General features: G+C 40.9%; 1 protein-coding gene across 4 annotated transcripts in view; it reads left to right on the top strand.

The window, feature by feature from the left end:
• LOC106079668 (polycystic kidney disease protein 1-like 1) overlaps positions 1 to 27,886 on the top strand; it is a 360,015-nt gene that overhangs the window by 109,273 nt on the left and 222,856 nt on the right. For all 4 annotated transcript variants that reach the window (XM_056017219.1, XM_056017218.1, XM_056017220.1 and 1 more), the window contains exons 19-24: positions 1,840 to 1,931; positions 14,506 to 14,657; positions 16,130 to 16,205; positions 18,495 to 18,562; positions 22,729 to 22,854; positions 25,768 to 25,856. In XM_056017219.1, coding sequence (XP_055873194.1) covers positions 1,840 to 1,931; positions 14,506 to 14,657; positions 16,130 to 16,205; positions 18,495 to 18,562; positions 22,729 to 22,854; positions 25,768 to 25,856 — 603 coding nt within the window. The remainder of the gene's footprint in view (positions 1 to 1,839; positions 1,932 to 14,505; positions 14,658 to 16,129; positions 16,206 to 18,494; positions 18,563 to 22,728; positions 22,855 to 25,767; positions 25,857 to 27,886) is intronic.

Here is a 27,886-nt window from a genome sequence, read left to right as displayed (position 1 = left end):
TGGCAGCTATTTGGGTGGCTTTCAACTTATCCTAGTAAAATTTTTACTGGTAGATTCTTGTTTTGTTATCTTTTTTTAGGATAAGTTGAAGGTCATCCTAATAAGGTCATGGTTGCTTCCAATGTCAGTCCAGTAAAACAGTATGGATGCTTGTGTTAAAACGCTGCGGCACCATGATTTTGATGTTCTCTATTGGGAATGTGCCACGTGATTATCCGCGCCTTATTGTGGCACCCTTATGTTTAGCCCCCACAGTTATAACAATATTTATATATAACACCTACACCCACACCTGAAAACACATTTTATAATTCCAAAAGTCTGCGAAAATTCACTATTTATCCTAAATGTAGATCTAGGTCTAGATTTAAAAAATAATATTGTTTTACATTGTCAAATACTACATAGTCATGGCCGGTCCTACAGATTGCAGGGCCATATGCGAAACGGATTGCGTGGGGCCTAGTCTGGGTAGGGATAAAGATAATAAGTGAAAATTAAGATTTTTTGTTAGAAAATAAATTCGTCTTTGCATTTTTTTCTTTACTTTACTAAGTACAAAAACACGATCAAATTAACTTGACGAGCCACCTACAATAGAAGGTAGATTTCAAACATAAAGCCGATAAACATTCAGATCGCCTTTTAGATGTACTATCGACTAGCAAAATATCGCTTTTGATTTTTTTTAAGAGATTGAGAAAGATTTAGATCTATATTTAAATGTCATGGACTATAACAGTAAATTAAGTATTGGAACTTTCAGTTTAGGTTAACATTCGCCTTATTATTTTTATTAAATGAAAGCTGACAATGCCATTTTTTTAAAATCGTGAGTAGAATTGGCATTTTCCATATTGAATGACATTCCATTACAATTTTGTCTATTTTTCAGAACATGTTTTGAGTTTTCAGGATATTTTAATAACTTCAGGAGATTTTCATGAGTTTTTTTTCGTATACTTTGCAATTTTATGAGATTTCCAGGAGCTCCTGGAAAATCACCAGACCACGGAAACTCTGTTATAAGTTAAAATGGTTTAATTTAATAATTTGCAAATAGAGTTAGCGCGGGCCTATGAAAGTGCGGGGCACACTCAGGCCGCATTAACACCAGCATTTTTTTGGAGTCGTATTTACTTAGGAAGAAAATTAGTTCATTGCTGGAAGCGTGCAGTTTTTTATCTTATTTTTAAAACGTGCATCTAGCATATTATTATTATTATTATTATTATTATAGCTCTGAATATAAACATAGGCATTCCTGAATATCTTTTATATTTTTCAAAGAAAAAAAAAGAAAAAAACATTTATTTCTATCTAGTGTCTACAAAGTCAAGTTACACATCGCCCCTAATGAGAACTTACCGCGGAAGGTGGACACGCTGTACTAACGGAAGGTGGACACGCTGTACTAACGGAAGGTACACGCTGTACTAACGGAAGGTGGACACGCTGTACTAACGGAAGGTACACGCTGTACTAACGGAAGGTACACGCTGTACTAATACATTTGGATGTCGTCTTTATGAGAACAGTGGGACGACGATTTGCAAAGAAAAAAAAATCATTTTTCTGTAAATTAAACAGCTACTGTTTCGATCGTGGTGGAAAGGGTAATGTTTTTCTATTGTCCACTGCAATAACAGGTTAAATGTTCGTATTTTCCCATACACTGTAAGTGGAATAATTACGGCCTAGCGATGAATTATTCAGTTAGCGTGGTCTTTGGCTTTTATATGCACAGATATATAAGAACAACTTTGCAATTACAAAGATTTTTTTAAATTATAAATTGTAATCCAATATAAGCTGAAACTATTTTAATTCTGTGTTTAGATTTACAATACAGTGCACTGGCTTTAACGAATCTAACCATTGCCAATACAGAGTCTATCAGCACTTGTTTCATACAAATGGTCATGGACTGCGTAAGTACTGACATCTCCTTTTCTTTAAGCAAACAACTATTAACCATCTTTCTAATATCTATGACGGGCTAGATATCTAGATATTTCCGAAAGGGGCACGAGTTCGAATCCTGTTAGAGTGAACAGAGAACGGCAACCCCCCCCCTCCCCCACTGGTTCACAAAAGAGATAAGACCATAGCGCACTGAGCACGTCATGTGAACCACTTGGCTATGTTGACCAGATCCAATGGAATGCTTGCTTATTACTGTCAGTGGTCAGGTGGGCTTTACGTACCTGCTTTACATCTTTTTCTTTCGTCACACACATAGGACGGTACCAACTTTGACCTTAATATAAACTTCTTATTTATCCTTTTATGCCTCTGCTGGTGGGGATTTCTAATTTTAGCTTTGTTTGGGCATTCAGGCATTCTTTTTACTCAGAATGACAAGATGGGACACATTATATTATTTAAGGATTTAAGGATTGAATGTTATTATCGAACAACTAAATGATCAATGTATACATTTAGTATGTATTTCAGCGCAATGCAAATAGCATGAATCCTGGTGGAAACTGGGATTTTTAATTTCGGGATCTTTTGGGCGCCTGTGAGTCTACCCGGCTCTAAGTGGAAGAAAGCTGGCCTTAATCCGGGAGGTGGGGTTGAATACAAGATTTGATTTGTGAGATTTTTATTGAATTAATAAATGTTTACTATTTTTACTCTCTTAACTGTAAATGGACCTTGTTTTTTAATGATATAACTGTACACAATATGGCTCTTGATATAAGAAGGGTGAATGACCGTTAGGGATTGTGGACTTGTTTATAATAACATTTCAAAAAATTATTAAGCCTTATTTTTCGTTTGAAAGCAATCTAGTTAACACGTCATCAAGAACAAGACTTTTCTAAGTCTTCTAGAATCGGGATTTGAAATCGAGCTCCTTTAAAAGCAGATTTGCATTAACTGATCACTTAAAAATAGTACGGAGACATACGTACCCCTCACCAACAATTTCACTTAGGATAGTGGAGTACAGCGCAATAAGCGTGCAAAATAAGAATGAGAGCTGCGCTTTACAAATGGATTTTTTTTTAAATTATTTGCTCGTGATACAAATTAATGCAAACTTTCCGATTCAATCACACAACTCACTTTATAATTGGTGATTTTTAACAATCTATTTCGTTTACATTCACAGAACAGATGTTCTAATTCTCTACAATGTTTCATTCCAAAATTTAACAAAAAATTTAGTTTGCATGAAGCGCAAAGAAATGAATTTTAAAAGCATGTAAAGAAGTATGATTGCTCCAAATTTGAAGCTGCTATCTATCGCTGTTACGAAGTCTTAAACAATTGAAGATACTTGAGTTCATTTTTCGATCACAGTTTGCTTTAGTCCAGTTTTGTACTCTTAAAACGCCATAATTCCTCTCCTATATCCTGCAGAAAGATAAGTTTAGTGTCTTTGTAATCATTACACAAGCTCTACATAACTAGATACTGTTTTGTTGTTATGTATCAATTTTGAAATATTTGTCAAAGTACCTAACTAGATAAACATTTCTATAGCTAGATCTAGAAGATTATTTAGATTATTGAATGTTGTATTCAGTATTTAATGTACATTCAATGTAGCTATATTTTTCTAATTATAAATAGTTTCCCACAGTGGGGAGTGGTTTGACGAAGGTTTTTCGATATCCCCATTATCAGAATTGTCACTGGGTACGACGCATTCCTCTACTACTACGTCGGGGGACGGGCTAGATAGAGCCTAGCTCATGGGCGCAAAAGAGCCGCCCGATTCAGCCCGCGAAGGCCGTGCCAGTCAGCCCAATTTTGCCCATTAGAGAGACCCGCGAATCAGCCGAGCTCCTGGAGAACCCGACCAACCCTCGAGTTGCCTTTTACACCTGCCGGCTGCTCATTCATCAGCGGACGTCCCGAGACATGACGTTAAACTGCGCTCCTCTTTCCTTAGCACTTTTGGAGCTCAAAAGTGCCCTACTTCTTTTCTATCATTGTGTCTGCCTCCTCTTTTCCTAAGTCTGCCTTCATTGATCATCACACTGTCTCCTTAACTTTAAATTCTCACTACGTCCTAGACCAGTCCGTTTGCCGTGGACTGCGACGGGTAAGGGGGGATAAAGAGATCCTGGTGTTTGAGTGGTGGCTATCTGAGGATAAACCACAACAACACAATACTTTGGCTCCAAGTTCCCCTAGACCTGAGACCCAGATGGCCCGCTCTGGGTCAACCGGCTGGTCATGCCGAGCTACCAGCATAGGTCGTCGACCTATGCTGGAGGGCGGTGGCTGGAGGGTCAATCAGGGAGCTGCTGTATCGGACACATGTCCGATGTAGCAGCTGACTGGGTATAGCACCTGTGTAGCCCTGGCGGGCTCATTCTGGACATCCGAATGGCCCGTCCCCTTGTTGGACTCTGTGACAAGTCAAAAACTCGCTGTCAGAGTCACTCTAAATTATCACAGCATTAATTATTATTTTTCACTATTTATTTATTTTATTTTAATTATTTCCCCATCCTACCCCTAAATTATTCACCCGCCACACCTTTTCCGCTCCAGGCAAGACTTAGTTGACCACATTGGAGATAGTTAAGGCGCGTCCTTTCACATATCTTCCCTTGACCGGGGCAAAGATACGTACAGACTCTTTGATCTTATCGGCAGGATATCTGACAGCCGCAGTGGACACCACCTTGTGTGGAATGCAAGTCACTCCTCCCCCCCCCCTTTTTCCTACGTCTCTCTTTGATCTAGGAGATTACTCGAGTCAAAGTGCCTCTCGACGCTCCCATCTTAAGTCTAATTCACCCACGTGTAAGATAATTCTTAGCCTAGGACATTTCCTGTGTCCGCCCACATTCTCCAGGCCTGTATATAAGTAGATTCAAATCAAGCCAGACCCTTTCACTCCTCTATCGCTGAGCTATCGAGTCTGGACTATATCATTTATTCTCCCTCCTAGAGGAATACCTGGTGGTAAGCCGAACTTAATCACAAGTTCCATCTTAATTACTTTTGTGCTATTTCCATTGGATATCATCATGTGTATTTTGCTTAGTTCATTTATATTTAATTAGTGCATTGTGTATTTCTCACTGGCGTAAGTAGAAAACATAAACATGTGCTATGTATATATTTTAGTATTGCATTAATCTATTAATGCTACGTTGCTCAATTGATCATTGATGCAACCATGTATATATTTGTACACATTATTTTATTTCCTTTATCTCGGTTGATCGCCTTGATGATTTTACCATCGCACTAATACTGCGCTTAGAAAGGAGATATGAGTTATCTCCCCTGTATTGAATTATCTCCCCTTTACTCATTTTACCCTAATGAGAGTTGCGCCGCTTGAACGGACACACCATTCAAGCGCGCTCCATTGTTCTCGACCCACGGTCATATGTAATCATACCGTCAGGGTCGCTGACCACCGCCCAATTCAACCCCCCCCCCCTTTTCTTTCTCTATCCACCTGTGTTGCTTATTTGAGATTATTATTTCCCCTTTTATGTACATTTCTATATTGCTACTATCCGCCATCTATTTTCCCATATCCCATTTGTCATCATCTCCCCATTGTGCTCTAAAGCAATTTTGCCATCTAACGAATGCACCTCAGTTGAGGGCATCGATAAGATGCATGAGAGACATGTCCTAACTTGTCTTTATTTATCCGCAGCCTCCCTCAGGTGTCTGCCTATTGCCTATTTATCGGATTACTTACCTGCCTATTTATCTACTGGATTAATCACCTATTTATTTGCTATCGAGAATCACCTACTATTTATGTGCTTAGTGCTATTCAGCACTGCACTTGCCTACTGAGATCTACTCAACTCTACCACTTGGCGCTATCGGCATTGCCCGCCTATTCGACAGCCCACCTGTCATCTTATTAGGTGCGACGTCCCTATGGACTCAGGTCTGTGCGAGACGTCATAGCTACGCCAACCCTCTGCAATTCACTGGACATATCCTGTCAACTACGCTGCCCACGGCAGATCAGCTCTGCCCGCAGTACACTTGTGCCCACGGTAGCCGGCCACCTGCCCTACTGTGCCCACTACAGATATTAGATTTTGGGGATTGAGACTCCACAAGAACTATATCACCGGCGTCCCTCTATCCGCTAGAGCGCCACCTCCAGCTGCAGAACCTCAAGCCAGGACACAGCCAGCTGCGACATCAACAGGACAACCAGCTAAGTCAGAGGACAAAGTGACATACTCTCTTATTAAATGCAAGAGTGATGATTAAAGCTAGTATCATTTAGAGATAGAAGCAAACCCTCCCCCTTTTTATTCTTATATGTATATTTATGTAAGTAAATATTCTTCATTTTTAACTTTTGTATCTATCTTTCATTGCTTTGTCTCGTTGCGTGTCTGCTCCCGATTCATATGCTGATAGGTTGGTGTGTGATAGCTTTAAAAATAATCATCCCCTAGACATAAAACGTGCCAAACACACATCACATTTCCCCACCTGTCACAGACTCGATGGCGGGTGGGGAGCACAGGTGCCGAATTAACCAAAATATATATGGACAAAAAAACACACACAAAACTACTTGCCCCAGACCTATGTCTGGGCAAGAAACGACGAATTGACGATAAAAAAGAGGAGGTACCAAAAAGCTCTGCCACCTGGCCATCATTTCTGGTGGTAAGATGCACAGAGGAGGGAAAAAGCCTGACAAAGTTGAGCCCTTTTATTATCTATAAGGGACTCAAGTCAGTAGTGGGAGAGCCCAAGAGTGTGTCTAAGCTACACAAAACAATGGAACTCCTTGTAGAAGTAGACAGCAAGACACACTCTGATGGGCTTTTAAGATGCAGAAGACTCTGTAATCAGCTCTAGGGACCTACTGGAATGTTCCGAGAAGGAAATAGTGGAGAGCATTGAAGGAGTCACCCATGCCCGGCGCATTACCAGGCGCAGGGAGGGTGAGGAGGTCAAAACCGCCACTATTATCCTCACATTCGGAACTAGGACACCGCCAGAGTATGTGAAGGCAGGATACCTACGAGTTCCAGTGAGGCCCTACATACCTAACCCCATGAGGTGCTTCAAGTGCCAGGGTTATGGACACGGCGCGGCAGTCTGCAAGAGGAACACTGTGTGTGCCAGATGTGCTGAAGGGGGTCATGAGGACAAGGGCTGCACAGCCCAGTTCAAATGCCCAAACTGTCAAGCTGGCCACTCAGCCTACTCCAAGGACTGCCCTGTGTGGAAACAGGAGGTTGCCGTGCAGGAGTACAAGGCAAGAAACGGATGTACCTTTAGCCAGGCGAAATCGGCTGTACTGGCCCTACCCAAGGGCCAATTCGGCTTGACAAAGACCTACGCCCAGGCTGTTGCTAAGAAAGGAAGATCCATAGCCACACAGACGGACACATTGACCCCACCACCCCCTCCTCCTCCCCCAACTCAGAAGAAAACACCGCCAAAGAACACACCTCTGAAGAAACAAGAAAGCCCTGTTGTCATGCTAAAGAACAGGTTCTCTGTGCTCGCTGATGAGAGCATGGAGACTGAGCAGCATGTCAAAACCAATACTCCGGGAGAACCCGGAGACATCATGTCTGACACAGGTTCTCCTCAGAGAACCCAGCCAGACACCCCAACCTCTACCGAGTTAGAGGTTGACCAACTCCCTAAGGGGAGAAATCAAAGCGGAGAGGATGCCCGAGGTGAGAGAGGAGGAAATAACCTCCGCTCTAACCAGAGGGATCTCCCCTCTCCAGAGAGAAAGACTTCCCCCAAAAGGGGGTTGTCCTCCTCTCCATCCAAACCCAAGAATAAAAATACCAAGGTCACTGGAATAAAGGGAAACCCCTCCGGGGGCCTCCCAAGGCCAAATAGCTCCAAGTAGGTCATCTAGAATAAGCCATGGATTCCAGAATTGTAGAGTGGAATTGTAGAGGCCTCAAGGCCAATTACGAGGAAATGCAGCTACTGATGGACTCTGAGACTCCTGTAGCTGTCTGCTTACAGGAAACATTTCTAAAAGATTGCACCAGCTTCCGAAGCTACCGTGCTTACACCAAGAATGTTGAGGATGCAGAGAGAGCATCAGGTGGAGTCTGTATCCTTGTGAAGGATAGCATCCCCCATGAGAGGGTAGAACTACAGACCACACTACAGGCCGTAGCAGCTAGGATAACCCTTCACAAGGTTATCACTTGCTGCAGCCTGTATCTACCACCAGGCGCTCCATTAAACCGAACAGACATGGAGGACCTATTGAAACAACTCCCCCGGCCTTATTTAATCCTTGGGGATTTCAATGCCCATAACACCATGTGGGGATCCAACAATACCGACACAAGAGGTCGTATGCTGGAGGATATCTTCCTCCAACATGATTTATGCATACTTAATGATGCATCACCGACCTACTTGCACCCAGGAACTGGATCATTCACATGCATTGACCTCACCGTATGCGTCACCGGACTTCTGGACGATTTTAAATGGTCAGTTAGCAATGATCTACGGGGAAGTGATCACTTCCCAATCATCATTACTAACAATCTCCCTTCATTGGGACGACCTCAGCGGTGGAAACTGAATAAGGCCGATTGGGAACAATTCCAAAAAAGATGCTCTGAGGATATCACAGAAAATATCCTCCATGAACAGAACCCAGCTGATACCTTTGCTAGCAAGCTACTAAGTATAGCCAGGAAAGTTGTACCCCTAACCTCTGCAAATCCAAAACGGCCTAGCAAACCATGGTTTGATACAGCTTGCAAAAGTGTTATTGGTGATAGGAAAAAACGACTGGCTGCATTTATAAAGAATCCTTCCCAGGAAAACCTAAAGCTATTCAGGATAGCTAGAGCAAAGGCTAGACAAACCATACGGTCAGCCAAAAGGAATTCCTGGAGAAGTTTTGTCGGCAGTCTGGATGCCAAAACTTCTGCTAGAGCAGTTTGGAAGGCAGTAAGGCGAATCAAAGGGAAAGAATCAAATGCAATAGTGCATTTGAAAAACCAAGGACGAACTGTCACGTCCCCCAGAGAAATAGCTGACTGCCTTGCATCCTCAATAGCAGAAAAATCATCCACTGCACACTACACGCCAGAGTTCCAAAAAGTCAAAACCAGGGAGGAAAGACACCTCATTGATTTCAGGTCAGAGAACAATGAAGACTACAACAAACCGTTCTCGCTTGAGGAACTGAGGGAATCGCTGGACAAGTCACATGACACAGCGCCTGGAGAAGACGAAATCCATTACCAGTTCCTCAAGCACCTTCCCGAACCCTCATTGGCAGTCCTACTAGGGGTCTATAACTGTGTGTGGCAAACAGGCGCTTTCCCAAACAGCTGGAGGAAAGCCACAGTTATACCGATACCTAAACCGGGAAGAGACGGCTCTGACCCAGCTAACTATTGACCAATAGCACTAACAAGCTGCATCTGCAAAACCATGGAAAGAATGATTAACAGTAGGCTGGTCTGGTACCTGGAAAGGAATAAAATGATCTCAAACTACCAGTGCGGATTCCGGCAGGGGCGGACAACAACTGACCACCTGGTAAGGCTGGAAGCTTATATTAGAAATGCATTACTCAGAAGAGAACATCTAGTAGCTGTATTCTTCGATATAGAAAAGGCCTATGACACAACCTGGAAACATGGCATTCTACGTGACCTGGCGCTTATGGGGCTTAAGGGACACCTCCCCCGTTTTGTGGAGGAATTCCTGAAAGATCGAAAATTTCAAGTTCGAGTGGGCAACTCCGCTTCTGACACTCATGTCCAGGAAATGGGTATACCCCAGGGCAGCATTCTGTCACTCACCCTGTTCAACATTAAAATAAATAGCATCATAAATGCGCTGTCCCCTGGCATAGAGTGCTCTTTGTATGTTGATGACTTTGTCATTCTTACTTATGGGAAAAACATGAACACCTTAGAAAGGAAATTACAGTTATGTTTAAACAAAATTCAGGGTTGGGCAAACTATAATGGTTTCAAATTCTCTGACTCCAAAACAGTTAGTATGCATTTTTGTAATCTAAGGGGACTCCACCCAGACCCTGAACTATTTATACACAAAAAGAAGATCCCTGTCGTGAAAACTACAAAATTTTTAGGCCTCACCTTAGATTCCAAATTTAATTTTCTCCCCCACATTAAGGAACTTAAGAAGAAATGCCAAAAGTCATTAAACATACTAAGAGTACTCAGCCATACGGACTGGGGAGCTGACAGAGATACCTTGCTGCTGCTCTATCGGAGTCTAATTCGATCCAAGCTAGACTACGGATCCATAATATATGGAGCAGCAAGGAAGTCGTACCTAAAAATACTGGAACCAATACAAAATGCTGCCCTGCGTCTCTGTCTCGGCGCGTTTCGTACATCACCTATCCCAAGTCTCCATGTGGAGGCTGGAGAACTCCCCATGGATATAAGAATGAAAAAGCTTGCAATGCAGTATATAGTCAAGCTAAAATCCAACCCCACGAACCCTGCTTTTGACTCCATATTTAACCAAACAGAGGTAGAATTATACAATCGAAGGCCTAACGTCATACAGCCGTTGGGCCTTCGAATGAGAGAACCCATCCAAAATTTAACCCCACCCATTGACCAAATCTCTAAAATAGAAACCCCTCAGAACCCTCCTTGGCTAATGAATAAACCCAAATTAAATTTATCCCTCCTCAATTTCAAAAAAGAAAATACAGACCCAAGCATACTACAAGTCCACTTTAGGGAACTGCAGGAGAGCTACGGAGATTGTGGCACCATCTACACAGACGGATCCAAAATGGAGGGAAAGGTCGCGTGTGCCTGCTCCTTTCGGAACAAAACAATCTCCCGTAGACTCCCCGATGGCTGCTTCATCTTTACGGCCGAATTGCACGCAATATTGCTTGCACTTATGGCCGTAAAAGCATCAGAAAGGAGTAAATTTATAATCTGCTCCGACTCCAAATCTGCATTGCAAGCTTTGGGGCGGATGAAGACTGACATCCCATTGGTACATAAGAGCCTGAAGCTGTTGGACCTAATAACAGCCGACCGTAGGGATGTCACCTTCATCTGGGTCCCCTCCCATGTTGGCATTGAGGGAAACGAAGCCGCAGACAGAGAAGCAAAGAGAGCCCTAAATCATGCGGTGTTCAGTATTGCCTCTGCCACCTATCGAGAGTGGCAGAACCGATGGGAGGCTGAGACTCACAGTAAACTCAGGCAGATTGTGGCGGATGTCAGGTGGCGGCCCACATCTAAGGGTCTGACAAGGCGTGGTAGCACAACCATGTCCAGACTTAGGATTGGCCACACCTACATCACGCACTCTTTTGTACTGAAGAGAGAGAAGCCCCCACTTTGCGAGTACTGTGACTCTCGCCTCACCGTGGAACATATCCTCGTTGATTGCCCCAGATACCAGGATGTCAGGGTGAAATATTTTAGAGCCACTAATCTAAAAACACTATTTAATAATGTGGACCCTGGGAAGGTACTGGGCTTTATTCGGGAAGTGGGGCTATCTACGAAGATCTGATTTCTGAATTTGTGAACATGCACTATTTACATTAGATTTTTACCAAATATTTAAATTTTTACTACCTTTACTATTTTAACTGTGAATAGACCTTAATTTTAATTATATGACTGTATAGAATCTGGCCCTTGTTGTTTAGAGAGAGAGTAGTCCTTAAGGGACTGCAGGCACGACAAGGCCTAAATTGTGCCGATGTGCCTCAAATCAACAAATCAAATCATTCATCAGCGGCAAGCAACCAGTACCCTTGGCCACCTCTCTGAAGAGCGGGGTGTTCACTCGGCGACCACGATGAGGTGGTACTGGAACGCCGAGTATGCGTATACTGTTCACGCCATAATGCGTATACGGTAGGCGTAGTCATATCACCACATGGGCACATGTGATTCGTGAAACATTCAAATTAATAGTAAACACTCATCATTAATCGTCGGAATTACTGACATTGTCGTTAAGTAGACTCTATATCTACATTTCAGATGGAATCTAGTTTAGAAATCTAGGTTCTATCTTGAAACTAGATTGTCACTAGTCTACATTTAGCTCTACTTGACTAAAGTTTATTAATCAGGATAGGCCTACATCTACTATCTAGATTATTCTATATAGAGTCTATATCTAAATCTAGAAAAATTTTATAGCTAGTCTAGATCAGACTCAGTAGATATACTATCTATACATTATTGAATATACTTCTACTTATAGATCTACTTTTCAACGCCAAGACCTAAAATACCAATATAATAATAATAAGGCTTGTCATTGAGTCCGAAGATTAATGAGGAATGCAATATTTCTCGTGATACGCAGCCACAGCTGTGACCTACATATTTTCCCACAATCAGGGCAAGCAAAACCATTCTCCGCCTATGGTCGATTAAGATTTTCTTTTTGCGTCTGCGTCTGTCCTCGGCAGCAGGTTTCCTTTTGGTCTCAAATGTGCATCCCGCGGCCTTTGTGAGTGACCTCCATCTGTCTGTCTCTTTCTGAGACCGCATGCAACCAGGTGCTCTCTTTGTCTGCTATGGCAAGTAAGCACCTAATCTGGTCTTTCCGTTAGGCACCTATGTTACGTCGACCAAATTTTAGCTCACCAAAAAAGACTACTTCTGACATACGTTCTTCCCAGCGTAAGTGTTGGATCATAAGAAGCCCCTCTATACTAGTCTATACAGTCCATACCGTCGTTCGCAAGCACATCGCTGTTTGTATTGCGGTCTTGCCACCGTATGTTCATGATGGAGCTCAAGCATCTTTGGTGAAAGCACTCAAGTAATCTTAGTTGCTCTGTGTATAGTGTCCATGTCTCAGATCCATATAGAAGGGTTAAGAGAACCACTGCTTGGTAGACATTGATTTTTGTAGGCAGGCGGAGCAATTTATTCCGCAACTCACTCCTGGGGCCATCCAAAAGCACTACCATGGCCAGACGGTTTATTTACTTCCTTTAAAGCGAGGTGTCATTCGATACTATGTAAAGTGTTCTACCACGTTAAGGGGACGTCCATTTACGGTGATCTTTGGGGCTGAGTAGGTATTATTAGGTCACTTCTGGATCATGACTTCTGTTTTCTCAAGGTTTATAGATAAACAGAAAGATGCGGTAGCGTATGTGAATTCGTTGACCGCGATTTGGAGATCATGTTCCTTGTGGGCTAGCAGGGCTTAGAGAAGCTCTGTTATGACCATTTCTTTAGTTTTTATATGGGATAGTAGACGTCGAAGATTGAACATATTCCCGTCCGAACGAAACCTGATGTCCATGGCTTCGTGCAATCGCTGCCTCATTTGAACCAGCACTACGCCAAAAAAAGATAGCGAATAGAGTAGGAGCAAGTAAACAGCCCTGCTTCACGCCATTTTTTAAATTGGGAAATGATGGACAGGTCACCATTGTGTCTAATCTGTCCCACATGAAACTGCTTGAGAATGGAAAGGAGAGTAGTTGGGTATCGGAGCCTGGGTAAAATCCTCCATTAACCATTGACCGTGTCGAAAGCCTTGGTGAGGTCCACGTATATATAGGTTTATATAGTATACTAGACTGAAATCTAGTCTAAAATCAAGACTAAGTCTAAGACTCTAGATCTAGATTGCCTAGAGTTACAGTCTAGAGTAAATTCTGACTATCTTAGAGATTCTATTTCTATTATAGTTATAACCTAGATATATATTCTAGAAGTAGATCTCTACTGATTCTATAGTTACAACATATCAACATTCAAGGCTGGGAAGCACTAGCTCTCGATCGCTCCTCATGGCGAGAAGCTGTGAGTCTCGGAGTCTCAGGATTTGAAGCAAGAAGAGTGGCCAGGGAAGCCGAACCAACAAAAAACTGAGAGAAGAAGCAGGCCTATCTGCAACTGATAAAACCCACCCATGCCACATATGGGGCGGCTTTTTAAAGTGAGGATTGGACTTTACAGCCATTAATATCTCTAAAAAAAAAACAGCATCGTGTTCCGCTAAATACTAAGAATGTGCGGAGTGATCCGTTAGGGGAACAGTTAGGGAAACTATGAGTTGTATTGTACTTGTATACTTATGTCTAGACTTTTTTGTTATCACAATTGAGATGGAATGTAACATACAATGGGTACCTCTTTTAATTATTGTTTTTAAAAAATCATTTAAATGAGTATTTTACTTTTTAATGTAATTCATAAATAAAAAATATATTTTATAGTGAGCCAAAAATTTATTATAAACGCTCTTTTTTCTTTTTAACCAATGCGAGAATTCATAAATGGAGTCTCGCTATCGCTACTATAGTATGTGACTTTTTAAAAAAGACTACATCCCCTGGCGTTTTGTATAAAAATGTGGAGCATTCTTACGAAAAAAAAACGCGTGCATATGTAATAAAAAAACAACAAAAACGGTTCGCTTTCAGAAAAAAAGCCGTTGCATCATAACTTTTTAGTTTGTAAGATAACAGACAGACCACACAAAACTAATAGCGGCTTTTCTCCTTTGGGGGCCGCTAAAAATACTTTCAAATATTCATTTCAGATGTACTCATTGGCTATGGGAACATGCCCGAAATATCAAAACTCACTTTAAGCCCAGTGAAGAAAGACAATTCTCTTCAAAACACGTCAACTCTCATTGTGGAAGTAATTAATGATTTAAAGTCAAGTACTTTCTATTCTCTAATGGTAAATGTAAGTAACATGTATTATACGTTGTCTCTTTATTTTAATGTCCCGTAAACTATGTTAGCTAGTCTTCTGTTCAGTGGGTAGTTCTGAAATGTGTTAGCTAGTCTTCTGTTCAGTCGGTAGTTCTGAAATATGTTAGCTAGTCTTCTGTTCTGTGGGTAGTTCTGAAATATGTTAGCTAGTCTTCTGTTCAGTGGCTAGTTCTGAAATATGTTAGCTAGTGGGTAGTTCTGAAATGTGTTAGCTAGTCTTCTGTTCAGTCGGTAGTTCTGAAATATGTTAGCTAGTCTTCTGTTCTGTGGCTAGTTCTGAAATATGTTAGCTAGTCTTCTGTTCAGTGGCTAGTTCTGAAATATGTTAGCTAGTCTTCTGTTCTGTGGGTAGTTCTGAAATATGTTAGCTAGTCTTCTGTTATGTGGGTAGTTCTGAAATATGTTAGCTAGTCTTCTGTTCAGTGGGTAGTTCTGAAATATGTTAGCTAGTCTTCTGTTCTGTGGGTAGTTCTGAAATATGTTAGCTAGTCTTCTGTTCAGTGGGTAGTTCTGAAATATGTTAGCTAGTCTTCTGTTCAGTGGGTAGTTCTGAAATATGTTAGCTAGTCTTTTGTTCTGTTGGTTGTTCTGAAATATGTTAGCTAGTCTTCTGTTCAGTGGGTAGTTCTGAAATATGTTAGCTAGTCTTCTGTTCTGTGGGTAGTTATGAAATATGTTAGCTAGTCTTCTGTTCAGTGGGTAGTTCTGAAATATGTTAGCTAGTCTTCTGTTCTGTGGGTAGTTCTGAAATATGTTAGCTAGTCTTCTGTTCAGTGGGTAGTTCTGAAATATGTTAGCTAGTCTTCTGTTCAGTCGGTAGTTCTGAAATATGTTAGCTAGTCTTCTGTTCAGTGGCTAGTTCTGAAATATGTTAGCTAGTCTTCTGTTCTGTGGGTAGTTCTGAAAAAAAAAAGTCAATAAAAAAAGATAATTTACATTTTTTAAAAAATTAATCAATTCCTTCTTTATAACGGTTCGCATTTGGCCTGCGGGCCTTTTAAAGTATTACAAATCTAGTGCATTGGATTTAGATCTATATCAACCTAGGCGAATGTTCCCTTTAAATTTTTTAACGAAAAAAAAGTAGCGTGTGATAATAGGTTACCCATATAGCTGACATATTCACATCTAATACAAGATTATAAAGAGAGTATATGAAATGTGTGATCAGAGGTGGCCACTATCGGATCCCCATTTGATCTGCCTATTTGCAAGACATTTGGACATTCAAAACAAAATCATGACTTGAATATTCCTTGCAAGTAGAGCCTTATCTGAGTTTGTGTGATAACACAAATTTTCTTTGTATTCTTCTTTTATATTATTTTATAATGTTTAAATTGTTTATTTGTTGAAATTGTTGTTTGTAATTTAAAAAATTAAATTTTTTATAAAAAGGAATTTGATATTTAGCATCAATCTTCTTTAAATGTCTTTATTTAGTTTAAACCTTGGAACCAGAACAATATCTCCGATGAAATATCAGATACAATCAATAAGTTACAAATAATCAACCAAGGTAATAAACTCTTGTATTTATATCTTACATTCTTAATTTCAAAATGTTTGCAGGCTAAGAGAAATCAAACCACATCAGTATTCGTAAGCTTAGTAGATTCTTGTAACCTTTATTGTTGGTAACCAATTTCACGTCCATGGACCCATTGGGTAATGCTCAGGTTACGGAAATAATTTTGTACTGGTTCCCCAACGTGGGTAGTTCGGAAGCTAGAACTTAGAGGTGCCACCAGTTGAGACGTAACTACGTATCTAGAGCTAGTAAAACTTAGGGGTCCCACCAGTTGAGACGCAACTACGTATCTAGAGCTAGTAAAACTTAGATGTCCCACCAGTTGAGACGTAACTACGTATCTAGAGCTAGTAAAACTTAGATGTCCCACCAGTTGAGACGTAACTACGTATCTAGAGCTAGTAAAACTTAGGGGTCCCACCAGTTGAGACGTAACTACGTATCTAGAGCTAGTAAAACTTAGGGGTCCCATCAGTTGAGACGTAACTACGTATCTAGAGCTAGTAAAACTTAGATGTCCCACCAGTTGAGACGTAACTACGTATCTAGAGCTAGTAAAACTTAGATGTCCCACCAGTTGAGACGTAACTACGTATCTAGAGCTAGTAAAACTTAGGGGTCCCACCAGTTGAGACGTAACTACGTATCTAGAGCTAGTAAAACTTAGATGTCCCACCAGTTGAGACGTAACTACGAATCTAGAGCTAGTAAAACTTAGGGGTCCCACCAGTTGAGACGTAACTACGTATCTAGAGCTAGTAAAACTTAGGGGTCCCACCAGTTGAGACGTAACTACGTATCTAGAGCTAGTAAAACTTAGGGGTCCCACCAGTTGAGACGTAACTACGTATCTAGAGCTAGTAAAACTTAGGGGTCCCACCAGTTGAGACGTAACTACGTATCTAGAGCTAATAAAACTTAGATGTCCCACCAGTTGAGACGTAACTACGTATCTAGAGCTAGTAAAACTTAGATGTCCCACCAGTTGAGACGTAACTACGTATCTAGAGCTAATAAAACTTAGATGTCCCACCAGTTGAGACGTAACTACGTATCTAGAGCTAGTAAAACTTAGGGGTCCCACCAGTTAAGACGTAACTACGTATCTAGGGCTAGTAAAACTTAGGGGTCCCACCAGTTGAGACGTAACTACGTATCTAGAGCTAGTAAAACTTAGGGGTCCCACCAGTTAAGACGTAACTACGTATCTAGAGCTAGTAAAACTTAGGGGTCCCACCAGTTGAGACATAACTACGTATCTAGAGCTAGTAAAACTTAAGGGTCTCACCAGTTTAGACGTAACTACGTATCTAGAGCTTGAGCTGTTACCTTTACCTTGTCGCACTCCCACGTATACCTGAAAGATATTGGGAGAGGTTGTAAGAAAATGGCTATTCTCAGCGCCCGACAATCCGCAATCAGCGGGGCGGATTAATGCAATGCCGCTGTCTGTGAAAACGAACTTTCGAAATCCCACGACACTTATCGAGAGCACCGTTGCGTACCGGCATACTCAGTGGACTTACTGGTCTTTACGAATCCCGCTCCCCTGGCCTTTAAAACCGAAATCATAGGAAGGTCTGCTGCTCTGCTTTAGCCACTGCTAGATACGTTTGCAGGGGTAGCCGCAGGGAGTCCGAGGACAACAGAGATCACAGTATTACGAGAGCGAGTTATACCTGGATGAACCCGGCAGAAGAAGGTGCCCGAGGAGTGTCAAGATAGATTAGGATAGTTGAACCTAATCAAGATTTTGCCGATGTGCCGAAAATCCAAATTCTTCATAAATATACAGGCATCATCTTACCTTTCTCTTTCGTTGAGTTGCCTCCCTTAAATTTATTACAATATTTCCTTTTAAAATGGAGAAATATAGAATTGTGATGATTGAGAGCATGCAGTCTATACTTCTTATTATCCACCAGGATTAATACGATTGTTTGTAAACATACATACAAATTACAACTACTTTTACATTTGACTAGTGACATATAGACATGTTTAAAAGAACAGTTTTAATCTGATTTAATCTTCCTGTTTCTTGTTTCTCGTGCTAAAAAATATCGAAACCTGATATTGACATGCATTACGTAACTAACGGGTCCAGAGCCTCTTATAAGTTGTTTTTTATTTTGTAAATTTTGTTTTCAAAGGACAAATTTAATATCTTTTGCTGATTAAAAGTGTTTTAGAGTATGGCATTAATAAAATGAGAAAAAAAACTCTCATGCAATGTTCTTTCATAATGGTAAATAATAAAAGTGTATTTATGTACAGAGGATTTGAGATTAGCCCTGAATATGGCTTCTCTACTGCATTTGGAGACTATATCTTCTCTAACAGAGGTAAGAATAGATTTGTAAGTATTCTGGCATCGAATAATTCTGTCTATAATGGTCGTTGGACATAAGATTCTACCGTAAAAAATGCTCTGAATCAGAAAACATCTAGGCTCTGGGTAAAAGCATTGCACTCGAGGCAAGCATATCTCTCGTGCACTTGAGACAAGTATTTCTCTCATGCACTTGAAACAAGAATTTCTCTCGTGCACTTGAGACAAGTATTTCTCTAATGCTGTTGAGATAAGCATTTATCTCATCCACTTTAGACAAGCATTTCTCTCATCCAATTTGTGCATTTCTTTTATGCACTTAAGACAAGTATTTCTTTCGTAGATTCATTGCACTTGAGACAAGTATTTCTCTCGGTATATGTCACTGTCATAGACCACCACGTAGGAACAGAAGCAGATGTCAGAACCAGCATTGGTAAAGCTCGAGCAGCCTTCCATCAGCTGAAGAACACCCGGGGATCTAGGGAAATAAGTACCACCACCAAGATTTGGTTTTTGAACACCTTTTTAAGCCAATACTACTGTATGGAGCAGAGACCTGGAGAATCACCATGAAAAAAATCCAGGTATTCATCAATGCCTGCCTGAGGAAGCAGATCTGGAAGCAGATGGGCAAGACGTGGGGAGAGTTGGAGAGACTCGCCCAGAACCGAGATGCCTGGAGGAAGCTGGTTGGTGGCCTATGCCACAGAAAGGACCACAGGCAGAGATGAGATGATGATGATATGTCACTGACATAGCCTCTTAAATACACATATATTTCTATAAACAAATAGAATGCTACCAAGAAAGATATTTAGTTACAATAATATTGAATAATTCACAGACTGGACACAACAATTGACACAGGCAAATAATTTCATGAAAAACATTTCGTTCATGAGCTAAACTCTTCTAGTACTGATTGAATTTTCTCCCAGTTTATCAATTCAAAACCTAAGAAAACATTATTTCAATATTATATTAATATTAATTTTCTAAATTAAATGTTATTACTTAAATATAATTATATATTCATTTCATATTAATAATATTAGGCATCTTACATAAATGTAAAGCTGCATATTTGAAATGTAAATAGAATGATGACTTGGTAAAAACTCTAACAGTGAGCTCGTGCTGTGCTAAGAGTGACACTAAGACTGCTTTATTGATCGTTATTGGAAATGTGTTGTTGTAACTAGTAAATAAAATATTAAGACGAACAAAGACCATTTTATTTACTAAACAAAGTGTAGACACTTTCGTTTTGAATCTTCTCATTTGTGATGCGATAGATGTAGGTGATACCTAGTATCCTTCTATAGCATCTCTATTTCATCTCTCGTTCTGCAGTTAACGTCCGAGATTCGCAAAATGTTGCTCTGCTATGATTTTAGTGTCGATGGCTATGCCGTTATCTTTCCTGATTGCTTTGAGTTTTACAATTGTTGATGATGACTGTGCAATCTGGTCAGTACTTCGTTCCAGCTAGCTGTTTTACGATGTTCAGCCTCTCGGCGGCTGTCTCGCGTACGTGCTGGATATGGTCACACAAGGTCAATTTCTGATCGAGGATGACCCCTAGGTAGTTGGGCTTTTTGTCCCATGCCAGAATCTTGCCGTCCATCCGGAGCTCAACTGCTTCCTTCACTATAGCGTGTCCTAACGTGAACCACGAGTAAACCGACTTCGTGTGGTTTACCTCGAAGCCCCACAGCCTGGCGTAACAAGACACTGTCGTCAGTGCTTGCTGGAGAGTGCCAATGAGCTGCTGGCGATCTCTCCCCGACTCCCACAACACGATGTCGTTTGCAAAGAGGAGCTTCTAACATTGCAAGTCGTTGATGAACACAAGAAAGAGAGAACAACTGAGAGCCAACCTTTGCGGTTTCCTCGACACGCGCTTACCAACTCGTGTCTGCACGGTCCGCTCCGTGAGGAAATTTTGTATCCACTTAAACATATGAGAACCCACACCTAGGTTTATGAGCTTTAACAAAAAATGGGGCCTCCTCACTCTGTCATAGGCTTGTTTGAGATCTATGAAAACCGTTAACGTCGACTGATCAGGTCGATTCGTGTTGCCCCACTGGAAGCCGTCCGTCACCTTCTGCATAAATGGTGTCACCTGGTCGATCACATTTCGGTGCTGCCTGAACCCGCCCTGTTCAGGAGCAATGAGACCTTTCACTTCCAGGAGCCATACAAGTCTTCTGTTGACCATGCGTTCCGCCGTCTTCCTAACATTGGACGTCAACGAGATGGGTCGATAGCTTTCCGACCGGTCTGGGACTTTCTCCTTCTGGAGAAGAGGTACGATCGTTGCCTCCCGCCAAGCCTTAGGAAAATCCCCTTGACCAATTGACCAATTCCAACAGTTTCCGTCTGCGAACTGGGCCAAGATTCTTCAGCATCTCATTGTTAAGACCATGTGGCCACGGTGCTTTCCGTAACTTGCACTTCCGAAGTGCAAATGCTAGCTCTCCATGGGTAAATACGTTAGTGAATGTGCTCATCTCATCTTCGCCATAGACCATGCAGCGTTTTGCTTTGGCCTTTCAGATGCCATTAAAGGCTTTCGACATGTCGCTCCGTTTCGCTGACTTAGAAATGGCCGCAAAGACACGGTTTAGAGTTTAGAGCATCCGACCTTGGACGGTCTGTGACCATCATGCCCTGACACGTTAACAGGGGCGCTGCTGCTTTTGGTTCTTTCGTCTAGCCAAGTTATTAAGGAGTTTCCATGCCTGCCGTGCCTTCCGTCCATCCGCAAGATCCAGGCTGGCGCATGTCTTGGTCCATTTCAGTCTCGCAACCTCCGAGATGGCTTCCTGTACCTCAACCGACAGCTTGTTGTAAGCACGTCTGGTATCATCGTTTGGTCGACGACTGTGCCGCTTGCTTACGTGCGGCCTTCCTCAGTCGGATGAGGCGTGCCAAAGCGGGAGACCAAAAGGACCTAAACGTACCTGTTCAAGTCTGGGCCTCGCAACCGTCTCTAGCGAAGCTATGCGGCACGTTTCGCACAGCGCCAATTGCCGCCGGCGTGATCATGCCCGATGTGCAGCCGTTGAAATTGCGCAGAGGGTGAGCCGTCCTTCTAGCTCACGAGAGATACAGGCGGCTGGAGGAGGGATGTCTGCTCAGAAGTTTGGTTGACAACTGGGAGGGCAAGAGACGCCCTGCTTCATGCATGTGGCGCGTGGGAGGGTCAGAGAGATGAGAGGTGGAGCGGGCTGCTCTTTCTCGGTCCGGTTCCTTCCCTCCGAACAAAGCTTTTGGCATGCCGACGGTGCAGAAGAGCCTATTTGACCCGTCGTCATTAAGAAACACCAGATCTTACATCATAAAGACTAATGATGGGAAAACATACAGACGAAATCAACGGTTTTTAAACAAGAGCTACGAAGAAGACATCTTTGGGTACTATGACACCGACGAAGACAATGAACAGCAAACTGTTAGAACAAACGAAACAGACAATTATAAACCAACATCTAGAGAACTTGCTGTGCCGGTCAAGACAACCAGAAGTGGTCGAGTTGTCAAAATTCTTTGTAAATATAAGTATTAAGAACTTTAAAAGGAAGGATGTGATAATATTAGAAGATATTACGTCATTGTTTGTTGTTTATGTTTTATGCGAAAGCAAAGAATCGGACGGAAATAAAAGTTAGTTATATATGTCTACCTTGATAAAGACAGTCTCGTTATTATCATTATTAATTAGTAACGTCTACAGTAATTTATTATTAATCTGTGACAACAGAACAGCGGTCGCATAGGTTGCAGTGGCCTAAAGTCGGCCCTGCAAAATATCGGCGTATGCTACGCCGCCGGTCGACTAGTTGGTTATAATGTGTGTTTTTTCGGCATTGATTAGCATACCATATGTTGATTGTATCTGCGCATCACCAAGTAAGCAAGCTCTTTTATCCCTGACACACCATTTATGTTGATTGTATCTGCGCATCACCAAGTAAGCAAGCTCTTTTATCCCTGACAGACCATTTATGTTGATTGTATCTGCGCATCACCAAGTAAGCAAGCTCTTTTATCCCTGACAGACCATTTATGTTGATTAGATATAGTTAAGATCCATAAATCTCAGCGTAGAAATTATTTAGTTAATTTAATTCTGGATTCCCTTTTTTAAAATTGTCAACATATCAACAGATGCGAACAAGACTTCAATATTTATTCAGACATTTTACTGTCAAACATGTAGACGCTCTCGAAATGGTATCTTGGACTACACTGTTGCTAGCAGAATCAGAGATCGACCCCGAAGAAATTGAGCTTGTGAGTTACATTTTTTTCCTTAGCGTATGACAGTCTACTTGTGTAGCTCTACAGCTCTACATGTATGTGTGCGTGTGTGTGTTATTCATAATCGACTAACATCTAATGCTAGATCTATAACAAATAAAATCATCTCTTCTTACCCTGGTCCCTTAGAAATACATCCTACACTTTGTTAATAGTCTCAGCCAAACAACTCACACCTCTTGGTGCCAAGATCGCGAGCCATCTTCGGCGACTTGCTCCCGTTGTCCTAGGTGTCATTCACCAGAAAACGTTAAGCACACAACACACGCCCCTGCTTACAGTACATGGCACTGTTTCCCAACTGCCCCAAGCACCCTCTCTGTATAGGCTGAGTCCCTAACCCACGTCTAAACTAACGTTACTAAATCATATATGTACGTTACTAAATCGTATATGTACGTTACTAAATCATATATGTCTGTTTCGACCTACCGGTATTGAGTAGCCATCCAAGTTATAAATTTCAGTGTCACACTATTCCTGCCGTTTGTCTATACTCTCTCAAGTCTGTCGGTGAGCTGTGAAAACACCTTATAAAATAATATTATAATATCCTCACACAGACCACTAGCGCATCCAGAATTTTTGACAGGGGGCGGGACGATTTATTTTTCCAAACCCTAACCCTAACGGACAGTACACCCTAACTCTACATATAAAAGCATATATATATATATATATATATATATATATATATATATATATATATATATATATATATATATATATATATATATATAAGGAAGACATTTTTTCGAAAGACTTAATAAAAATCCACTTATTAATTATTGAATAAATATACTACTAAATAAAAGCATACCATAATATAAAAGAAAGACAATACATGTACAAAAAAATAATTAATTTTTAGGGTTTAGGCAATGTAGTAAATTCCGAGTATAATACGAGAATACGAGCACACTTTTAATCACGACAGTGTTAGCAACGAAAAAAAATTATTATAAAAAAACGTAATGTTACTGACTCGTCAAACATAGGCGTAGCCGGATGGGGTCGACCCCCCCTCCCCCACCCAGAGAGGAGTCGCAATTTAATGAATGATTTTTTGCTTTGATTTTGTTTATTTTAGGTGAGATATTAATGCTAAACCATCACTTACCCCAGCGCAGCCAAGGGTTCGTTTAGTTTAAAAACCCCTACCAGGAGGTATTGTAGTTAAATCCCCCTCTTCTATAAAACAAAAAAATAATAATGCAAACGACAATCCTCAAATTCCAAGAGCATAGCTAAAGAAGGTTTTGATTTTAAATTTAGGATAAAACCCACTCTTCAATATAAGACTAAACCATACATAAGTCACTAGATCCTATGAGCTTAGTCAAGAGGGGTTTTGTGTTTAAAACACCGTTAAGCCGAGTTTGCAGCTAAAAACCACCTCTTCAATATAAAAAAAAATACACACTCAAAATTCTATGAGCCTGGTCAAAAGGGTTTTGAATTTAACTCTCCCTCTTTTTTTAAAGTTTAAAACCCCTTCAGATGGTTTTGAGTTTAAATTTCCCTACAGAGAGTTTTAAGATTAAAAACCACTCTCTTCAATATTATTCTAAAGCAAATTACTGTCACCAAATTCTATGATTTTGACAAGACCGTAGCCATTAATGAAGTGCAGTAAATAATCAACTGCCGAAATTGAAAAGGACTAATTGTGGCTCAACTGAGATGGCTAAGGCGGATTTTAGGAGTCAATTTTAGAGATTGGGTCTCAATCAAGGAAATTCTATGCCAAACTGGGATTCGACACCTTAGTAAGGTTGTGACAGAGCGTCGCGTGAGGTTTGCGGGACATGTTCTCCGACAAAATAAATTACGCATACCAGACGATGATATGGAGGCCATTACGAGGAAAGCGCAAACAGGGACATCCTAGTACAACTTGGACCACACTTTCGTGGAGGTTCTCAGAGCAGATGTTAAGAGGCTTCAGACATTGCTAATGACAGTTTTTTGTGGAAGCAGGGTAAATAAGTAAGAATAGCAGATTAGGTTTTCGAAATAAAACTTTTTAATAGCAGGGTAATGCACTGTAGATACCTCAGAATATGCATTTTGTTGGCTTTCAATACCGGAAAAAGTGCCTGGCGGCGGGCTCTGCCCCGAACCACGCTGGAGGACCTCTCAGCGCTCCCTTAGACCCCCTTGCTGGCAACTGCGGAAAGTCTACAAGTTTTCCACTAACTCCAGGAAGAGCCTATTCTAGGGTTCAATAATCGTCTTCGGAAAGAATGAAGGGTAAGAATGAAATAAATATAAATTATGCACACACACACACACATACACACACATACACACACACATATGCCCCATACCCGCCCCTTAAAAACCAAAATGTTTCAAATAATCTTTTATTATTACTTTTAGGGGCGCTGTATGATGAAAAACCTTTATTAGCTTTGTCTATCATTTTAAGATTTTAAAAAATCAAAAGATGATTTCTCATTTTCATAAACAAATACATCTACCTTAAGCAGAAATCTCATAATTGATTAGATGTTGTTCGTTTTTTTTTTTAATAATTAAATAACATTGCCAAATGATTACAAACATTGCTTTTCCGGCATATTACATTTAATTTTCTTGCCAAAGGTCTAGAAGTCTCTTTATCGATAATAGGTGATTCATTTTGTTTTAAAGTTTAAATAAACGTCAAATGATTTTGAAATTTTATATTTTTTTAAGACAGTCAAAGCAAAGTTATGAATAAAAAAAAAAATCTTGCCCATTGGTACCTCTGAGTTTGTATGATAACACTGCCTTTGTGTTATTGATTTTTCTATCCTTTTTGTAGAACTGTTCTGATTCACATATACTATATATATAATATATACTATATATAACGTTTTAATTTGCCTTCTCTATTGAAAGAGGTATAGCATATTGACATTGGAAAAAATTGCGAGAAATTTAAGTCAGACGTCTTTCATAAATATAGAAACAACGGACAAACTTGCAAGGTACGTTCTTTTTGTAGACTTAAAACTGAATTCATACCAACAGAAACAATCATTAACAGCAACAAAAGCTATTTAAAAGACATGTAGGTATCTGCGCAAAGTGTAGTTCTTAAAATTAGATCTAGATCTAGATCCTTTCGATCTTTTCTCATGTAAACATGGGAAACATGGCCTAGATCGATGAAGTTATAATGCTTTCATAGAGTTGGTCAAGTTTTTTTTGAGGGTCTTAAGTTTTGTTTTAGGGCTACAATACATACACTACGGTCTAAGTTAGTACCCAATGAACATTTATGTCAAGTTTTATCAAGATTGGTCAAACGGTTTTGATTTCTATTCGTCACTTACATATGCCTTACATTCTACTTTATATATATAATATTGTTATAAACCTGGTGGTGACACGGATGGGGTAATATAGTGTGTAGTCAGCCGACGCAAATCGCCCCAGGCCAGAGGCCAACGCTAGCTGAGCGGTCAACCGTGACGAACCGAAACCGTTAACTACTATGAATGGTATGCAGAAACATCTAGAGTGAATACTACTCAGACCAGGCACGTGGGATATGATCATGTGATTAACAAGAAGGGTCGAGCGATGTTCCGGCCGGTTCTAGAAAGCCATTAGGGACCATATATGAAGAGCGCAGGTATCTAAGAGTCAGTCAGGTCGTCCTTCAGTACAGAGTTGATACGACGGTTCAGATATCCAGAACATTGTACAGTTAGTGTTGCGTTTTCCCAATAGTACAATATTGGCTGTAATTTATTGGATATTTAGCTTTTTCGTTAATTAGGAAATCTGAGTTGTCAAGTTCTTTGAGTTAGTAATGTCGTATGGTGCAGTTTCAGAGAGCCTGAATATTGAGGTGTGTTAAAAATGGTGTCAGAAGTGGGATCTCTTTATGGCTTCCCTGAAAACGCTTGACCAACTCCTTGTGAAAGAACTGAAGCGAGAGCTACGTGATCGAGGGCTGAAGACAAGTAAAAATAAGGAAACCTTTCAAGCACGACTACGGGAGGACCTGGAGTACGAAGATCCGGACACGTATCTTTTTGAAGTCGAACCAGATATTGAGTTCAACTCTAAGCAAGAAGAGATGAATTCGGGGCTAGGAAACACCAATTCCAAGATAGACGCTATGGACTCGGGGCTCAAAACCGAGTTATTGGCTATGAACCAACGCTTATATGTTGTGGAGGAGAGAAAAACATCCATTGGCGAACAGATGAATCAGAGGGTCGACGCAGTGGAGAAAGAAATCGAAAAAATAAAGATGCAAGTTCATAGTAAGCACACTAATGCATCGAAAGCAAATATGAGGTCAATTGTACATGAAGTCTCCAGGAAATGAAGACCCCCGTATTTCATGGTTCCGTGTCCCGGAGAATGTACAAGAAACAATTTGTTGCAGCGGCTAAAGTTAACAAATGGAACAGCGAGGATGAGAAAGCAACTGCCTATGTGTTATCTTTAAGAGAAAAGGCCTCCAAAATTGCTTCAGTCCTTACCGAACCAGCAAGACTTCGCCGCTCTCTTACAGGCTATGGAACTCCGATATGGGAATGAACATTTGCAAGAAGTTTATCGAGTGCAACTGAAGACACGATAACAGCGTCCCGATGAAACACTACAGGAGCTTGACACAGACATCGAACGCCTCGCACATTGGCCTACCCAACCGCCGCACAAGATTTTCTGGTAGTCATCATCACAGGCGCTTTCATTAATGCACTTCGATGCCTGAGTTGAAGAAAGCCACTTGAGTTAGTGGTAAACGCAAGGTCAGTTAAGCCCTAGTATACTCTCTCTCATACGAAGCAGCTAAACAAGCATCTGGGAGTGCTCATCAAGAGTAAAGGCTTGAAGTCAAAGAGCAAGAATTTGTCAGAAGGGTGACAGAAGCACTGGATGAATGACGAACAACCCATATATCCAGAACATTGTACAGTCAATGTTGCTTGTTGCCAATAGTACAATATTGACTGCATTTTATTGGACATTAAACCTTTATGTTAGTTTGGAGATC

The sequence above is a fragment of the Biomphalaria glabrata genome, chromosome 18 (assembly GCF_947242115.1).
Source record: "Biomphalaria glabrata chromosome 18, xgBioGlab47.1, whole genome shotgun sequence".
NCBI classification, from domain to species: domain Eukaryota; kingdom Metazoa; phylum Mollusca; class Gastropoda; family Planorbidae; genus Biomphalaria; species Biomphalaria glabrata.
The sequence above is the reverse complement of the archived record's forward strand: the minus strand, read 5'-3'. Positions and strand labels throughout refer to the sequence as shown.